This window comes from Salvelinus fontinalis, chromosome 7 (genome assembly GCF_029448725.1).
Source record: "Salvelinus fontinalis isolate EN_2023a chromosome 7, ASM2944872v1, whole genome shotgun sequence".
Taxonomy (NCBI): domain Eukaryota; kingdom Metazoa; phylum Chordata; class Actinopteri; order Salmoniformes; family Salmonidae; genus Salvelinus; species Salvelinus fontinalis.
This window is the reverse complement of record NC_074671.1, coordinates 30,094,357-30,114,186: the sequence shown is the minus strand read 5'-3', so window position 1 is coordinate 30,114,186 and position 19,830 is coordinate 30,094,357. Positions and strand designations below refer to the sequence as shown.

Below are 19,830 nucleotides of genomic sequence, written 5' to 3'. Positions count from 1 at the left end.
GTATTGATTGAAACCAAATCAAAACGGCATACCCCCCAAGCCATAAGACTCCTGAACAGCTAATCAAATGGCTACCCAGACTATTTGCATTGCCCCGACCCCCCCCCCCCCCCCCCCCACCACATGCTGCTGCTACTCTCTGTTATTATCTATGCATAGCCACTATAATAACTCTACCTACATGCACATAATTACCTCTTACCTTCGATACCCCCTGTATATAGCCCCGCTATTGTTATTTACTGCTGCTCTTTAATTATTTGTTATTCTTATCTCTTACTTTTTGGGGGGGATTTTCTTAAAACTGCGTTGTTGGTTAAGGGCTTGTAAGTAAGCATTTCACTGTAAGGTCTACACCTGTTGTCATCGGCGAATGTGACAAATACATTTGATTTGATTTGAAATAATGGTCCATACAGTTTCTTGACTGTGTACAGCTCGCTAATAATCACCGAAATGAAAGCTAGATAGGGAGTATTGGTTAGCAAATTTGGACGGAGAGGAAGTATAACCAATTTTCAGTGCGGCCCTCCGGACCTCGTTGAAGGACAAATGCGCCCCCCCCCCCCCCCCCCCCCCCCCTGGGTCAAAAGGGGTTTGACACCCCTGGCCTACAGTATCCTGGGTCATATGACTCCCACTCCTCTGTGTAGAGAGAGAATCACTGTAACCTGTTTGAGGTATTTCATCTTCCACCTACTGGGACCTCTAATGGTCCAAAAGTGCTACAGTATACAGTAGATTACAACTTACAATAATACACATCTAATGAACATTTGACTTAATTTCTTCAGCTGGCATGTATTTTCAGTATTTTGTCCATGTTGTGGCTTATTCTTAATATCATGATTATCAGAGGCTTGCTGGTTCAACAGTCAGATTGGGCTGACGTTATCCTGTACCCCTTAGCATGGTGCCTGTAAGTGAGAGGGCCACTTGAACACAGTGCCAGGATTGGTGGACGTTCAGCCATGGGAGTGAAGAACACATAATGGGCTCCATAGGATCCAGGCAGCCTTTTGCCCTTGTCTCCATCTTCTCCGAACCTCCATTTCTCCTCCTCCTCCATCCACTGTCTGCTTGAGGAGGTAGCACGAACAATTAGTGGATACAGGGGTGCTAGATTATGAGGTCAGCCAAAGCAATCAGACAGCCGCTGTTAGAAAAATGCTCTTCCTTAAGCCGGGTGCCCGGCAACAGGGGGAAGAAGGGTCAGTGACGGTCTAAACAAGATGACAGAATTTATAAAGCATCGCTGTTAAAGAATATAGTTACCTGCGGTGTAGCCGTTATAATAAGGCCACATGGGGCTTCTACCATATTCCCTCAGTATTTGTTTTCCTTTTTCATATTCTTTTGTTTTGCCTCTCTTTCCTCCTCGGCCTCACGGTCGACGCTGGAGGAAATTCTCTGACTCCTCTTTGATCTTCCCCTGGTTTAGATACATTTTTTGACAGAAATCTCTTTTTATCTCTCTCGCTCTCCTTTTCGTTCTTTCTGTCTTTCATTCCTCCCCTTTTCCATCTTTTTAACTGGCGCACTCCACATTTCCTTGCGGTACACTTGCGAGCAGGAAGAGAGGTGCCCAGTCCTGTCATAGCTTGCTGGACAACTTGGCCCAACATTTCAAATGAGAATTGGACTCTTGGCTTTAGCGAGCCAAAGATGATATATAATTCATGGTGGGTGTGGGAGAGGTGTCAATGTGTCAGGAGGTAGAAGAAATGTAAAAGTGTTGCCGCTATTTACTGGCACAGAGACACTGGCCCACATCCCAAATTACACACTATTCCCTTTATAGTGCACTGCTTTTGAGCGGGCCCCGGTCAAAACTAGTGCACGGTATAGGGAATAGGGTGCCATTTGGGACACAACCACTTGCTTTCTTCACTGGGATTCTTCTTCTGCTACTTAGAGCCGAGGAAAAGAGGGAGGTCTTGATCAAATACTCGCATGCGCCTCTCCAGAACCCAGAGCGACCGGACTAATCAAAGAAATGTCTGCCCTCATGTTTTATTAATTCATCTCGCTATGAAACAGCCGTTGGTTTAATTATTGAAGCGCATTGATTCAGTATGTATACAAGCTGGTCTACCCCTCTATTCACAAATGCTCTGTTGTGTTATCAAACGCCAGCCAACACTCTCTTTTCTGCCATTGATCTATTGTTATTCTCTCCATTTCTCGAGACCTCTCATTGTTTTAAAGGCTGAAAGAGGACTCCGTTGCAGTAGCCTGGTCACTGTAGGTTATATTGATGTTATACGCCTTAAAATAGGATTCTTAACATACAGGAAGTAGGTAATAGTACTTTTGCAAGATACTGTAGTATACTCACATGCAGTCCCAGAACTGGCAAAAATACCACCAAGTATTAGGCTGGGGGCAGACCAATGGTAACAAGAGCCCTCTGAATGTCTATCAGATCTTTGCATGGGGCCTGTCGTTCACCACACCGCCAGTACCCTCTTCTCAAGGAAAAAAGTCAAGTAGATTCACAGTCAAATACTGGTCTCAGAACCTACAGTCTTTTTACTAGAGAACCGGTAAAGGTCAGGGAGAAAGTTGACGTCTTGATCAAATATTTGGTTTTGCCATTAGAAATGACTTGTTTTTTTGTCACTCTCTTTATACTGCCCGCTGAGTGATTATAAGGGTGAAATGCTGTATGCCTTAGGTCAAAACAGTCACTCATATAGTCACTTATGGTTTTGTAAAAAAAAAAAAAAAAAAACAAACAAAGATTTTCTGAGTCAATGGTTGAGAATTTGTGAAATGCACTACCACGCACTGTATTATATATGAAGAGCTGGATACGTATACGTATGGCATATTCTAAGAACCTCGTGGCTGCGTCCGTGTTGACGTACACACGAATGTGTCTGTCTGTCCATCCGGCCCGTCCGTCTGTCTGTCCATCTCTGGCTGTGTGTCACCGAAACGGTGAGAGAAGTGCATTGGGTTTCAATAGCGTTTAAATCCAGAGACGAGGATAACGCTATGATTTCTTCCGACTTGCCCATTCAAGAGGGATGACTCTCCTTCGGAGATTTCCCCGCAATTAAACGCGAGATTGTGACATCCTCCGAGTGAAAATGAAGCGCTCCTCTCCAGAGACGCCAATTATATCAGTTCATGTGGATAGCTTTGTCCTCTCACCACTGAAGCCAGGTTCTTCTGGAACTCCGTGGTAGAGGTTACAATGTTACGAGACTTTGTTGTGGGACTGGACAATTTACATTTATACCCCCACACCTTGACCTATTGTCTATCTATTGTTAGGTGTGAACATTCTTACCCCGACTGCTGGTTTTCATGATTACACATGAATGTGTTACAAACACTTTTGAATGAATGGTTTAAGATACAGTAGTGATGATATCAGTTTGATGTTCTGCTCCTCTTCCTTCACCAGCTACCTCATCCCTGAACTCCCAGCTTCAGCACCTGCAGCAGCTTCAACAGATACAACAGCACCACCAGCAGCAACAACAGCACCATCACCAACAACAGCAACACCATCAGCAGCATCAACACTCCCACAGCCACGCCCACAACCAGCTGTCATCGCGGGGTCACATGACCTCGCCCAGCCTACAGCCGTCCTCCGTCTCGGTCCCCTCCCCTGGCTCTGCCTCCTCCACCACCTCCATGACCGGCTCGGGCCAACCGCCACAGTCTCCGCCGCTCAGGCAGAACCAATCACCGGCCCGCAGCCTGCCCTCGCCCGTCACACCGCCCATGCCACTGCAGGTGAGCTCACTGTACCCTGTTACTGTATGCCACTGTGTTAGTCCCAAAATGATCTTTAACTTGTGTTATCCAAGTTGCAAGAGCTGTAGCTTACATAGGCCTACTTCCTATTGCTGCTGCATCTGACGCCCTCATACAAAAACCTCTCGAATAGTCTTACTAGTGGTGGTATTGTGATGATATGGTGTTGTGGGGTGTTGTGGAGAGACAAAGGCCAATTTTGACATAACACAATGAGGATGACTACTCATTAGACCCTGTTTGTCTAGGTACTGTTTTATACTTGATATGATTCCAGAGCTAGTGTTTGACACCTGATGTCAGTGTGGGGACATTAAAATGTGCATCTACTGTAATTGACAAGGTCATCGTTCAGCGAGAGGGTTATTCAAAGCACACTAAACTGAGATGCGAGCCATCATGCATCGTTTTTGAACTCTTCTTGGATACATCAGGTTCTCATCAACGTTTATCAGACCTTTTTTATCTTAGCTGCCCTTCCCTCATCCAACCTCCTTTTTTCGTCAGTTTGTCTGTCCATCCATCTCGGCCCCCTTCTGTCCGTCTGGCTGTCAGTGTGTGACGATAATAACCTATTTTATATCCCTGTGGTTTCATTTCTGGTGGAGCTCGGCCAGGGTCGCCTCCTTCTCCCTGGCCACATTCATCAGCGTCAGGCCTTTATTGGGTTGTGGCGCTGCACCCTTCTTTATGGCCGGGATGAGTATGGCCATTTGTTTCCCCCTTGCACCCCTCTCCGGCCCTGTCACGGCCTAGTGAGACTCAGCAGGAAAAACAGACGCCCGCATTTAATGGCCTCCAAAAGCTGGCTAGCTGCTACCTGCCTCCCAGACCTAGACACCAACCATATACTATAACCACAGTCAAAGGCTGTGCATCCCAAATAGCACCCTATTCCATCCAAATCCCCCCATAGGGCTCTGGTCAAAAGTATATAGGCAATAGGGTGCTATTTGGGACGAACCCACAGTACTGGTCCACTCAGACACAGCCAGCATAAGGGCCAAAACCTGGCAGTAATAACCTTCTTTTCTTGAGTACGTACATGTTCTGATGTGCATTACAATCAAGCAAAGCCCCCCTACGTCTTCTTTGAATATTTTTTCATTAAAAAAAAAGAATTTCAGGTCTAGAAAGCATAGCTACAGAGAGCAGTCCCTGCCTGACGTACCGCAGTGCCTGACGTACTCACAATTAAATATAATGCTCCTCTGTTTACTAGCACAATTAATGAGCAATCATAATCTATTTGTACTATAATGAAATCATTCACTAGTGTGTGTGTGTGTGTGTGTGTGTGTGTGTGTGTGTGTGTGTGTGTGTGTGTGTGTGTGTGTGTGTGTGTGTGTGTGTGTGTGTGTGTGTGTGTGTGTGTGTGTGTGTGTGTGTGTGCGTGCGTGCTAGGGCTGCGTCCCAAAGGGCTCCCTATTTACTGCACTACTTTTCACTACTTTTTCATAAGACTCTGGTTTTAAAGTAGTACACTATATAGGGAATAGGGTGCCATTTGAGATGCACTCTAGCAAAGATAACAGCTCTCATTTCATCTCCTATTATTCACACACACATGACCACTCAGCCATTCAACCATTTGTTTTAATAACCACAGCCATTAGTTTTAATAAGCAAAGGGAGTGTCAGATAGACAAACATTCATTAGGAGACTATTACTCTCCTAATTGTCCACCACTGGGAGGTGAATAGAATCAACAGCGCTAGATGTCTGTGAGCTGATTCTCACTGAATAGAGTTATCAGGACGAAAATCTCAATTGACATAATACACTACATGACCAAAATATCTCATTCCAAAATCATGGGAATTAATATGGAGTTGGTCTCCCCTTCGCTGCTATTACAGACTCCACTCTTCTGGGAAGGCTTTCCCGCTAGATGTTGGAACATTGCTGAGGGGACTTGCTTCCATTCAGCTACAAAGCATTAGTGAGGTCGGGGACTGATGTTGGACGATTAGGCCTGGCTCGCAGTCGGCGTTCCAATTCATCCCAAAGATGTTCAATGGGGTTGAGGTCAGGGATCTGTGCAGGCCAGTCAAGTTCTTCCACACCGATCTAGACAAACCATTTCTGTATGGACCTCGCTTTGTGCACAGGGGCATTGTCATGCTGAAACAGGAAAGGGCCTTCTTCAAACTTTTGCCACAAAGTTGGAAGCAGAGAATCGTCTAGAATTTAACTGTATGCTGTAAGATTTCCCTTCACTGGAACTAAGGGGCCTAGCTCGAACCATGAAAAACAGCACCAGACCATTATTCCTCCTCCACCAAACTTTACAGTTGGCACAATGCATTCCGGCAGGTAACGTTCTCCTAGCATCCACCAAACCCAGATTCGTCCGTCAGATTGTCAGATGGTGAGGTAGCCTAGTGGTTAGAGAGTTGGGCCAGTGAACAAAAAGTTCATGGATTGAAATCCCTGAGCTGACAAGGTAAAAATCTGATGTTCTGCCCCTGAGCAAGGCAGTTAACCCACTGTTCCTCGGGTGCTGAAGATGTGGATGTTGATTAAGGCAGCACCCCGCACCTCTCTGATTCAGAGGGGTTGGGTTAAATGCAGAAGACACATTTCAGTTGTACAGCTGACTAGTTATCCCCTTTTCCCTGAAGTGTGCTCCAGAGTCCAATATCGGTGAGCTTTATACCACTCCAGCCGACGGTTGGCATTGCGTGTGGCTGCTCGACCATGGAAACCCATTTCATGAAGCCCCCGACAAACAGTTATTGTGCTGACGTTGCTTCCAGAGGCAGTTTGGAACTCGGTAGTGAGTGTTGCAACCGAGAACAGGCGATTTTTATGCGCTTCAGCACTCCGCGGTCCCGGGCTGTGAGCTTGTGTGGCCTACCACTTCACGGCTGAGCCATTGTTGCTCCTAGATGTTTCCACTTCACAATAACAGCACATAGAGTTGGCCAGAGCAGCTCTAGCAGGGCAGAAATGTGAACAAACCTACTTGTTGGAAAGGTGGCATCTTATGACGGTGCCATGCTGAAAGTCACTGAGCTCTTCAGTACAGGCCATTCTATTGCCAATGTAATTTTCTATTGCCAATTGTATATGAGGATTGCATGGTTGTGTGCTTGGTTTTATACACCTGTCAGCAATGGGTGTGGCTGAAATAGCCGAATCCACTAATTTGAAGGGGTGTCCACTAGAGGTCGACCGTTTATGATTTTTCAACGCCGATACCGATACCGATTATTGGAGGACCAAAAAAAGCCGATACCGATTAATCGGCCAATTGTTTTTATTTGTAATAATGACAATTACAACAATACTGAATGAACACTTATTTTAACTTAATATAATACATCAATAATATCAATTTAGCCTCAAATAAATAATGAAACATGTTCAATTTGGTTTAAATATTGCAAAACAGAACAGAACATATGAAAGCTGGTGGTTCCTTTTAACATGAGTCTTCAATATTCCCCGGTAAGAAGTTTTAGGTTGTAGTTATTATAGGAATTATAGGACTATTTCTCTCTATACGATTTGTATTTCATATACCTTTGACTATTGGACGTTCTTATAGGCACTTTAGTATTGCCAGTGTAACAGTATAGCTTCCGTCCCTCTACTCGCTCCTACCTGGGCTCGAACCAGGAACACATCGACAACAGCCACCCTCGAAGCAGCGTTACCCATGCATAGCAAGGGGAACAACCACTCCAAGTCTCAGAGCGAGTGACTTTTGAAACGCTATTAGCGCGCACCCCGCTAACTAGCTAGCCATTTCACATCGGTTACACCAGCCTAATCTCGGGAGTTGATAGGATTGAAGTCATAAACAGCGCAATGCTTGAAGAATTGCGAAGAGCTGCTGGCAAACGCACGAAAGTGCTGTTTGAATGAATGCTTACGAGCCTGCTGCTGCCTACCATCGCTCAGCCAGACTGCTCTATCAAAGATCAAATCATTGACTATATTAAAACATAACACACAGAAATACGAGCCTTTGGTCATTAATATGGTCCAATACGGAAACTATCATTTCGAAAACAAAATGTTTATTCTTTCAGGGAAATACGGAACCGTTCCGTATTTTATCTAACAGGTGGCATTCCTAAGTCTAAATATTGCTGTTACATTGTACAACCTTCAATGTTATGTCATAGTTATGTACAATTCTGGCAAATTAATTACGGCCTTTGTTAGGAATAAATGGACTTCACACAGTTCGCAATGAGCCAGGTGGCCCAAACTGCTGCATATACCCTGACTGCTTGCACGGAATGCAAGAAAAGTGACACAATTTCCCTAGTTTTAGGAAATTCATGTTAGTAGGCATTATGAACTAAATATGCAGGTTTAAAAACATATACTTGTGTATTGATTTTAAAGAAAGGCATTGATGTTTATGGTTAGGTACATTGGTGCAACGACAGTGCTTTTTTCGCAAATGCGCTTGTTAAATCATCACCCGTTTGGCAAAGTAGGCCGTGATTCGATGAGAAATTAACAGGCACCGCATCGATTATATGCAACGCAGGACACGCTAGATAAACTAGTAATACCATCAACCATGTGTAGTTGACTAGTGATTATGTTAAGATTGATTGTTTTCTATAAGATAAGTGTAATGCTAGTGTTAAGTGCCTCCTAAGAAGAGGTAGGTGCAGGAGTCAGGAGAGCAAGGAATTCCCAGTAGCATAATGTTTATTAGAAAGTCCCAACACAACAACAGGTGGGGGAAACACTCCCAACGAAGTCGCCACACACAGGGAAATATACGTAACACACGGAGGAGAAATCTCTACTCCTAATTACAGTCCAAACGGTACAACGACCGTGAGAAAAAAAACCTGTGGCGCAAACACGAACCACTAACAGCGCAAACGGCAGCAAATAATCCCGCACAAAGCATAGCAGTCAACGGAGGTTAATAAACCCACCGAAATTAACTAATAGGACACAGGTGTAAACAAAACAGACAGACACAAACGAAAAAGACAAATGGATTGGTGGCAGCTAGTAGGCCGGCGACGACGACCGCCGAGCACCGCCCGAACAGGGAGAGGAGCCACCTTCGGTGGAAGTCGTGACAGCTAGTAAGCAACTTACCTTGGCTTCTTATTGCCCTCGCGTAACAGGTGTGCAATGTAAGGCAGGTGGTTAGAGCATTGGACTAGTAACCGGAAGGTTGCAAAAACGAAACCCCTGAGCTGACAAGGTACAAATCTGTCTTTCTGCTCTTGAACAAGGCAGTTAACCCACCGTTCCTAGGCCGTCATTGAAAATAAGAATGTGTTCATAACTGACTTGCCTAGTTAAATAAAGGTGTAAAAAAAAATATATATATATATATATATATAGGCAAATCGGTGTCCAAAAATACTGATTACCGATTGTTATGAAAACTTGAAATCGTTCCTAATTAATCGGCCATTCCGATTAATCGGTCGACCTCTAGTGTCCACATATTTTTGTATATATAGTGTATGTACAAACACTTTTCAATTCACATTAGCAACAGGAATGTCACAAGCCGAAAAAGGGTTTGGTTGGCGTTCTTGCTTCGCAGCTCAAAAGTACCGTAAATGTCACAGTAGCCACTAGCCAGGAGGCTAACTATTGCATACTATTCCACTAGCTAGCTATCTACTAGCTAACATTAAGCAAGCAACTTCATGCAGACATTCATCCATGTTTCTCAAATGTCAAGTTTGGCATTAACTCCACATTTTTAAGGTTAGGCTTAAGTTTAGGCATTAACTCCGAAATGTTAAGGTTAGGCATTAACTCAGCATGATTAAGGTAAGGGTTAAAACAAAAATCTCAAAACAACTTTCTATTGCTGGATTCAAACATGCAACCTTTGGCACCGAACGCAAATGCTTACCCCTAACCTTAAACTTAACCTTAAACTTAACCCTAACCTTAAACTTACCCCTAACCTTAAACTTAACCCTAACCTTAAACTTAACCCTAACCTTAAAAAATGTGGAGTTAATGGCACCAAAGGCAGATGCTTACTCCCATCCACCAACCCCGTCCACAACACCGCAGCAAAACTCCCAACGTCCTCAGACATGGATGGATGTCAAATAATGACCTGGCTGTAATTATTGCAACACAGTACACTTGAATAATGCAAAGAAACACAATTATGTGCAGACAATTAAAGGTCTGTACACTCATTATTTTAGCTCCAAGACAAACGCAAAGAGTTACTTCTAGCTCAACTTTCTTAGCTATAGTAGCAGGTTGTTACTGCAGTTTCAGGTAAAAACTCAATAAAACAAGTCTCAAATATCTATACATTTCAGCTGTTTCAAAACAATGGCTCCGCTATTACCATTTACAGTGGTGATTTTAGCATGTAAATCTTGGTGGGGCAAACTCCCCATTTTTTGTTGTTGTTGATGCCTGCCAGCAAATCCACAACACAACACTAAACAATACATGAATTGCACTATAACAGTGACAAACGGTGCCCACAAAGGGTCTACACAAAGATGTTCCAACAGCAGAGCTTTCTTTTCAGTACCATGGAGTGAATCCTTACCACCTCTACACCTGGCTATCAGAGGAGCCTTGTCTGGCAGCGAAACAGTTCATTCAGCCTCGTTTACTGTCTTTAAAAAAAAACATAGCTCCTATGGCTGACTTGCTTAAACACATGTGGTTTCTACTGACAACTGAGATGTACAAACTTTGGCGTAAGGGAACAGCGTGCGGACGAGAGGCAATCAGTCATTTCGATGAAGACATTAATGAGCGAGCTAGGACGGACGTAGTCAATATAACTATTTGTTCGAAATGTACAGCGACAGAATTCAGAACATGGACCGTTCTTACAGTATTCTCTCTGCGCACCAACTGTAGGATAAATAAAAGGGGCATATGAGCAGATAATGAAAGCTCTTACAATACTCAATGATTGATGACATTTCTCTAAAACAGGCTATAGGCTACATGTGCACCACCAAGTCAGAACAGTAGGCTAAGTTATGAGGGGGAAAGGGACCAAATTATTATTGTGAGGCACATGGGCTACTAACAGCTTACTACACAACATACACTTAGTATTACATTCTTAGCTACAGTATACTGTACATATCTCCCTGGCATATTACATCATTTATGCAGCAGCATACAAGAGTTTTTTGCACTCACCTTGTTGTGCTCATTTGAACAGGAAGGTGGCGCGGCGGTCCTTCTGGTCAGCAAATTGTGTCATCTAACTTTGTCATCAAAGTCTGGCATTCTCTGGATTTATGGTGCTTTCATGACAACTGGGAACTCGGAAAAAAACAAGGTCGAATCATGACGTCAGTGATCTTCAGGTCGGAGCTCTAGAAAGAGGCCAGAGTTCCTGACTTGGAATTCCAAGAAGACCATTCAAAACATATTTTCCCAATCGGGGCTCGTTTTTTTCAGAGTTCCCAGTTTTCTTGAACCTACTGAAGTCTGAGATTTCCCAGTTCAGAGTTTTCAGTTGTTTTGAACGCGGCAGAAGTCATGCTGGATTGACAGCATGGCCAATGTATTCAAACTTTTCTGGCGTATGGTGTTGCATATGAATGTTTATCCTTTTAAGCTTGTAAAAGAGACTCTTAAACCCAGACTCCGACCACACACCCACTCCACTGAATAGCAGGCTAGTGATTGCTCTGCAACGCTTGCAGTTGGCCACTGATTCTTTCCAAACTCATTCATGAATTTGCGATTTCCAACTTGTTGTGTAATGTTTATGTCCAATGGCCTATGAGCACCGATACCTTTTATCTATAATTTCTCTTCATATGACAAGGATTGGAAAGGATTTGCCAGTAGATTGTTGACTTGGTTCATGATGACGACTGCTTGTCTAGCTTGCTGGTAAGATTTTGAAAGTATAATGTTGACATGATCAGTCCAGTCAAAGCTCCTGTAGATGTAACGTGATTTGACGTCCTTTTATCTGTAATGACCAATGATCTTGAGCCTGCTTGGATGGGCACTTCTAATGTAAATCTATGGCAGCACCCAAGGGGCTTGAATTTTCGAGCTCTCCCTGTATATTTTGCGGTGACGTGGTGTCCCCATAAGTGACAGAACCCTGAGCCAATCACGGCGCAACTAGAGAATATTACCATCCCCTATGCTCCGTATTTTCCCGCTGAATGCCCCACCGCCCCAGAATGCACTGAGCTAGGCTGAAACACCTGCATTTTGGAGCTGCCTTCCTCAAGAAAGCAAAAAAGAGACCATGTTCGTATGCGGCTTTATTAACTACATTTTACATTGTTTGCAAACTGATATGTGACACGTATTAATGCCAAATCAGGCAACAACAACACAAAAATATATACAGTGTATATATATATATATATATTTTTTTTTTATAGTTACACAGGTATGGCTCAAAACAGGTGTGGCACTGTCCCACCTGCCCTGAATTACGGGTTGCCACTGACCATTTATATCCTACTGTAGTGTTGAGCTCAACGACATATTGTGTTCACACTGCCCTGCTCGAGGGTCAACTGCGAGTGTTGTGCGCGATCTCCGGAGGTAGCGCTCTAGACGTGATAATTTCGCAAGTTTACTCTCTCTCTCTCTCTCTCGAGAATCAATAGCTCTCGAGAACCTCTCGAAAATAACCCTTTGCTATCGCCAATGTGAAAACGGTCTTTGTATGGAGAGGGCCGCACAAATATCCACTGGCTTACCAATATCAACATTACAGTGGATGAAGAAAAACAACTGTTGCTTTGAGACAATGCTCCCTTGTTTTTGTTTCAGTAGAGTAGCCTAGCCTAGCAGCCCGAAGGTTACTGGTGGACTCTCCACAGTTTAATGTGAGTTTCACTCTCCCACTCCTCAGTGTGTCTCCACCACAGAAGCCTCTACTACGCTGCTACCTCTCCCATCCCTCTCCAGCATGCTGAGTTCCAGGAAGTCACAGGCAATGGCCTCAGCCTCCCTCCACAGTGATGACAAATAGACAGGGAGGGAGATTATGAAATTTGCTTAAGTGTGTTAATAGGCTGATTGCTGCAGCCGGGCTGAATTTGCTGGAAGTTGATTGATTAGAGGCGTAGGTTTTCTCCACGCCCAGCAGAGCTCAGGGATTTGACGGGGTGCGCGGCGCTCGCCAAGTCTGTTACAGCGGAATTGATCTTAATTAGATCTGAAAGACCTGCCACAGCAGAATAGTCACGGCGATTAAAATGAAAAACAGGAGAAATTACTGATCAAATTAATCATAATGTCGGGCTACAGCTGTAGGTCTGGTGTAATTTGCCAGTCCACTGAGTTACATCGGCCCCGGCAGGGAGAGGCAGAAGAGGGAGAGAGAGGCTGCTACATACTGATCCGGCGGCAGCGGGGGGCTTAGGCCAGCCCATCAACTCTCTCTTATTCAATTCGCTGAGCCCGGGCCCTCGTGACCCCTGTGTGCCATCCACTGGAGCTAGCACTTACACACACACATGTATACACACAGATGCTGTTTGCATGTACCCATACGCACACACACGCGCACGCACAGACATACACAGGTGTGCGCACGCAGACGCACGCATACTGTACACAGGCATGCACACAAACCCACGCGTCAAATCGAGTTTTATTCATCGCATGCTTCGTAAACAACAGGTGTGGACTCACAGTGAAATGCTTAGGTACGGGACCTTCCCAACAATGCAGAGAGAAAGAAAATAGAGAAATAATAGAAAGGTAAAACACGTAATAACAAAAGTAATAATAGATACACAATGAATAATGATAACTTGTCTATATACGAGGGGTACCAGTACAGAGGCGATGTGCAGGGTTACGAAGTACATACATACATTCTTCCACATGTTATCATTCTCTTCCATTCTTGTTTTATTTGTTTATTTTTCTGAGTTCTCATTTGTCCTTCCTCCCCGTTCCTGCTTTTCAATAGAAACAAGAATATCTCTTTGCGCAAACCTTCTGGTTGGTTAGCTACAATACACAGTCTGCCTGAACATTATCTGCTGTTTCTTGTTGAGCAACAACTTCCAGAGGCTCATGTACAGTATCTTGTATTTTCCAGCCTAACACTATATTTTGTCTTGGTCTAGGCTGTCCTGTCACACACTATGTGTTGTGTGTTCACTAATAGCCCTTGACCTTGGCGCGGTGTCTAGCGGTGTCTAACTCTGTGGTTTCAGGGCTTACAGTATGTCCTGTCTCTATCCTCCATCCTCTATCCCTTCGTCAGCTTCCTGCCGTGTGTCTGGCCTCCCCCCTGCAGTCCTCTGCTTTCCTCTCCTCCGTCCCTGTCAGAGCTCCACACTGGGCCTGTCCACTCTTCTCTTTCCCGCCATCCCACAAACTCACTGGGGTAATTACACCCCAGAGCCCTGCTCTCTCCCTGCCTCCCTCTTGTCCCAGCTCTCCACAATTTACCATCAAAATCTCTCTCTCTCTCTTCCTCAGTGGACCCCGACATCACAGGGCCGCGGGGCCTCAGACCCACAAGTGCTGCAATTACCTGAGCCCTCTCTCTCCCTATCCTTTTCTCGCTCCTTCTTCCTTCTCCCCTCTTCTCTCCCCTCCGCTCCTGACTCCCCGTCAGCAGTCCCTGGCAATCAGGTTTCATTAGAGCCCTCTTGTGAAAACCCATCGTCACCAAGGTCAGCACCTGCCAACCACAACAGGCTTTCAGGGGCCTGGCTGTCTGCACTCTCTCCATCTCTCTCTCTCACTCCCTCCCTCCATCCATCCCTCCCTCCTTCCCCTCGGTCGGTCTCCAGCCCATCTCAACTGCTTTTGTCTCCTGCTGAGGCTCCTTCAAACACCCGTGTCACTGTCTTCCGCTGCAGCGCACTTTTTCCTTTGTCAACCGCTGTTAGAATCAGAATCCTCCAATATGCCCCTTTCCTCTCTTTCTGGGGGGGTGGGGGCTGTTATTCCCATTATATTAACATGTGTATTAAAGGGCTCTTGCACGTCGATTCATTGATTTTCCAGATCAGGTACGCGCCTGCAGCCCCTGATAATTCCACCGTGTATTAAATCTAAATTAAAATGACATGCCCCTAGCATGCTTAAATGTACCCATGATTTCCATTTTCCGGACTGACTTAAGTCTATGAAATTGTCCATTTACGTCTCAGAAATCTCATGAGAAAATAGAATATTCTTTAGTGAACAAAAATACAGTGTTAGAAGTCATAGGCTTAATACACACACCACTGTCATGTGGTCATATCGCAATTAACTACTAATGAATTAAATACGGCAGAATTGATATCAAATTTCATAAAGCATCAAATGAATTTGTTGTTTACAAATAATATTATTTTTTATAAACGTATATGTAATTGTGCTGCTGGGGTCTGTCGAAGGAAGAAGGCTCATTTGTAGTGGCGTCACTGCCGTCTAGTGCTAGAAGTAGGGCCTTGTGAGTAGTCGGGATCCTTAGCTGCTCAGGTTGGGAGGGGGTGGAGGGAGGTAGTTTCATTAATGCACAGGAGATCCGGCTCTTAACAAGGCAGAAAATTGCCTTACGTAACGACCTGCGCACCACCACCACAATTTAGAAATACAAATGTGCACTGTTGACTGAAGCAGAAAATAAGACTGTTGCCCATCAACAGACAGCGCCACATTTTCCGTATGAATAATTATACTGCATAAGGGGAGCCAGATGAGGGAAATAGCCTGGCCATGACAGCACTGCTACTTTTATTTACTTCAAATGAGAGGGATTAGGGCCAAGGAAATATTCAGACTCAGGCCAAAGAAATGTGGAATAAGTCTCAAAAATAAGCATGTTCATGTTTAATATATTTTCTAAAAAACAATTATACTTGGAATCAGGAGAGAAAAAGCAGGAAATTCGGAATCCTCCAACCAGGAAAACCTGTGAATTTATTGAAAGTTCCCGGAATTTTGCAATTACTGCCATTCTTGAATTAGGGATGTAACAAGCAGGCAGTGGTGTAGAATACTTAAGTAGTTATTTTTGGGGTATCTGTACTTTAGTTTACTATTCATATTTTTGACTACTTTTACTTTTACTTCACTACATTCCTAAAGAAAATAATGCACTTTTTACTCCATACATTTTCCCTGACACCCAAAAGTACTTGTTACATTTTGAATGCTTAGCAGAACAGGACAATGGTCAAATTCGCACACATAAAGAGAACATCCATGGTCATCCCTACTGCCTCTGATCTGGCCGACTCACTAAACATACTCTATATACACTAAAGTATGTGGAAATCCTTTCAAATTAGGGAATTCTGCATTAAACAGTTGAAGTCGGAAGTTTACATACACCTTAGCCAAATACATTTAAAGTATAAATTCCCTGTCTTAGGTCAGTTAGGATCACCACTTTATTTTAAGAATGTGAAATGTCAGAATAATAGTAGAGATAATTATTTATTTCAGCTTTTATTTCTTTCATCACACTCCCAGTGGGTCAGAAGTTTACATACACTCAATTAGAATTTGATAGTATTGCCTTTAAATTGTTTAACTTGGGTCAAACATTTTGTGTAGCCTTCCACAAGCTTCCCACAATAAGTTGGGTGAATTTTGGCCCATTCCTCCTGACAGAGCTGGTGTAACTGAGTCAGCTTGTAGGCCTCCCTTTTCGTACACGCTTTTTCAGTTCTGCCCACACATTTTCTATAGGATTGAGGTCAGGGCTTTGTGATGGCCACTCCAATACCTTGACTTTGTGGTCCTTAAGACATTTTGCCACAACTTTGGAAGTATGCTTGGGGTCATTGTCCATTTGGTAGATCCATTTGCGACCAAGCTTTAACTTCCTGACTGATGTCTTGAGATGTTGCTTCAATATATCGACCACATTTTCTCTCCTCATGATCACATCTATTTTGTGAAGTGCACCAGTCCCTCCTGCAGCAAAGCACCACCACAACATGATGCTGGCACCCCTGTGCTTCACGGTTGGGATGGTGTTCTTCGGCTTGCAAGCCTCCCCCTTTTTCCTCCAGTTCTATTTTTGTTTCATCAGACCAGAGTACATTTCTCCAAAAAGTACGATCTTCTTCCTTGCTGAGCAGCCTTTCAGGTTATGTCGATATAGGACTTGTTTTACTTTGGATATAGATACTTTTGTACCTGTTTCCTCCAGCATCTTCACAATGTCCTTTGCCGTTGTTCTGGGATTGATTGGCACTTTTCGCACCAAAGTACGTTCATCTCTAGGAGACAGAACGTGTCTCCTTCCTGAGCAGTATAACAGCTGCGTGGTCCCATGGTGTTTATACTTGCATACTATTGTTTGTACAGATGAACGTGGTACCTTCAGGCGTTTGGAAATTGCTCCCAAGGATGAACCAGACTTGTGGAGGTCTACAATTTTTTTCTGAGGTCTTGGCTGATTTCTTTTGATTGTCCCATGATGTCAAGGGGAGAGGCACTGAGTTTGAAGGTAGGCTTTGAAATACATCCACAGGTACAACTCCAATTGACTCAAATTAAATATATATATATATATGTATAATAACTACATGTATTGGGACATGTGTATAAAATCGAGCACACAGACATGCAATCTCCATAGACAAACATTGGCAGTAGAATGGCCTGTACTGAAGAGCTCAGTGACTTTCAACGTGGCACTATCATAGGATGCTAGAGCTGCCCCGGTCAACTGTAATGCTGTTATTGTGAAGTGGAAATGTCTAGGAGCAACAACAGCTCAGCCATGAAGTGGTAGGCCACACAAGCTCACAGAATGGGACTGCGGAGTGCTGAAGCGCGTAGCGAGTAGAAATTGTCTGTCCTCGGTTGCAAAACTCACTACTGAGTTCCAAACTCCCTCTGGAAGCACGTCAGCACAATAACTGTTCGTCGGGAGCTCCATGAAATTGGTTTCCATGGCAGAGCAGCCGCACACAAGCCTAAGATCACCATACGCAATGCCAAGAGTCAACTGGAGTGGTGTAAAGTTTGCCTCCATTGGACTCCGGAGCCATGGAAACGTGTTCTCTAGAGTGATGAATCACGCTTCACCATCTGGCAGTCCGACCGACTAATCTGGGTTTGGCAGATGTCAGGAGAACGCTACCTGCTCGAATGCATAGTGCCAACTGTAAAGTTTGGTGGAGGAGGAATAATGGTCTGGGGCTGTTTTTCATGGTTCGGGCTAGGCCTCTTAATTCCATTGAAGGGAAATCTTAACGCTACAGCATACAATGACATTCTAGACAATCCTGTGCTTCCACATTTGTAGCAACAGTTTGGGGAAGGCCCTTTCCTGTTTCAGCATGACAATTCCCCCATGCACAAAGCGAGGTCCATACAGAAATGGTTTGTCAAGATCGGTGTGGAAGAACTTGACTGGCCTGCACAGAGCCCTGACCTCAACTCGATTGAAGACCTTTGGGAAGAATTGGAACGTCGATTGCGAGCCAGGCCTAGTCGCCCAACATCAGTGCCCAACCTCACTAATGCTCTTGTTGCTGAATGGAAGCAAGTCCCGCAGCAATGTTCCAAAATCTAGCGAGAAAGCCTTCCCAGAAGAGTGGAGGCTGTTATAGCAGCAAAAGGGGGACATATTCCATATTAATGTCCAGATTTTGGAATGAGATGTTTGTCGAGCAGGTGTCCACATACGTTAGGTCATGTAGTGTACATGCTTTGCCCCTGGCGATCTGTAAATAAAAAAAACAAGAAAATGTCGTCTGGTTCAAAATAAGGAATTTGAAATGATTTATACTTTTACTTTTGATACTTAAGTATATTTTAGCAATTATATTTACTTTTAGATTTTTACTGAAGTGGTATTTTACTGGGTGACTTTCCCTTTTATTTTTACTCAAATATGACAATTAGGGACTTTTTCCACCACTGCAAGCAGGTTTTCTTTACACGGCACTCTGTTACTATGTACAGTAGCTGTACAGCGACATACTCGCCTATTTGCTGCTTCCCATCTGTGTTTTGGTGCTTGTTCCTCTTCCCCAGCCAGCCTTCCTCTCCCACTAGGCAGAGGAGAGGAGGCTGAAGAGAGGAGGCTGAAGAGAGGAGGCTACCAGCTCAGAGCAGACGGCCAGTAGACAGACTTGGTGCCCAGATCAGCCCACGCTCACATTGGGTGCAACACACATTAGACGCCCACAGTTGAGCCTTGGAGATGGGGAGCTGAGCCAAGGCTCACTTAACAGTGGATACAGAATAGGGTTTCTTTAATTATGAGGGTAAGCCGTGACATTGGGTCCCACCCCCCCCCCCCCCCCCCCCCTCCTCCTCCAGTGGGCTCCCAGACACAGGCTACGTTCTAAGTGCTCGGCTCCACTGAGGAGGCCAATCCTCCCGCAGGGCGAGATTCTGCCGCCTGTAATTTCTGATGCCCATTAGTGACCGCAAACAGAGCATCGGGCTCACACGAGGAAAACAGCCGCATCGCACAGCAGCAGCATCGCAAAGTGCCTCCTATTTCAATTGAATGTTATTACATTATGGCATCATGCTAAGACCAAGTCAAAAGTCCGAGCTAAATATGACCAGAAAATGTTTTATTTGCATGTTATGTTGGAATTAGATTTTCTAATTCAGGCTTAATAGGTGCACTCAATAGCTGTATTCTAAATTGCTGATACACCATTGGAATAAAGGAAAGGGAAGCGCCATCATGTATTCGTCCAGGTGGGTGATCTTCTGCCCCATTTGATTAGCAGAGTGAAACTGATATGGAAGATTCTGTGAATGAACCAGAAATCAAAGTCAATAGTTTTACTTCGTTTTTCCTCAAGCAATTTTTGAGATCTGTGTTGAAACGATCTATGGCAGAATGCGCAAATGCGTTTACAGAACGTCTGATCGTTTTCTTGCCTTAGCACCTGACTTGCATATCTTAGATATATCTCTGTTGCGAAACTTTCAATCCAAATGTCATCGGTGAATTCAAAATTCACTGTTAAAGGGTTCTGTTCACAGAATATAACGCATTGTTTTACTACTGCACAACAAAATTACCCCATCAGTGTCATACCAATGGGGACCGTCTAATTGTTAAGATTTTTTACAATATTGCAGACATGCAGAGAAGGAAGTTGGGTGGGTTAGTTTTTCTTTGACATTGTGGCCTT

The 19,830-nt window shown here is 44.2% G+C and overlaps 1 protein-coding gene across 4 annotated transcripts in view; it reads left to right on the top strand.

Annotated features, from left to right (window-relative positions):
- Positions 1-19,830, top strand: part of LOC129859370 (POU domain, class 6, transcription factor 2-like) — a 93,498-nt gene that overhangs the window by 43,004 nt on the left and 30,664 nt on the right. For all 4 annotated transcript variants that reach the window (XM_055929087.1, XM_055929086.1, XM_055929084.1 and 1 more), the window contains one exon: positions 3,416-3,753. In XM_055929087.1, the coding sequence (XP_055785062.1) occupies positions 3,416-3,753 (338 nt within the window). The remainder of the gene's footprint in view (positions 1-3,415; positions 3,754-19,830) is intronic.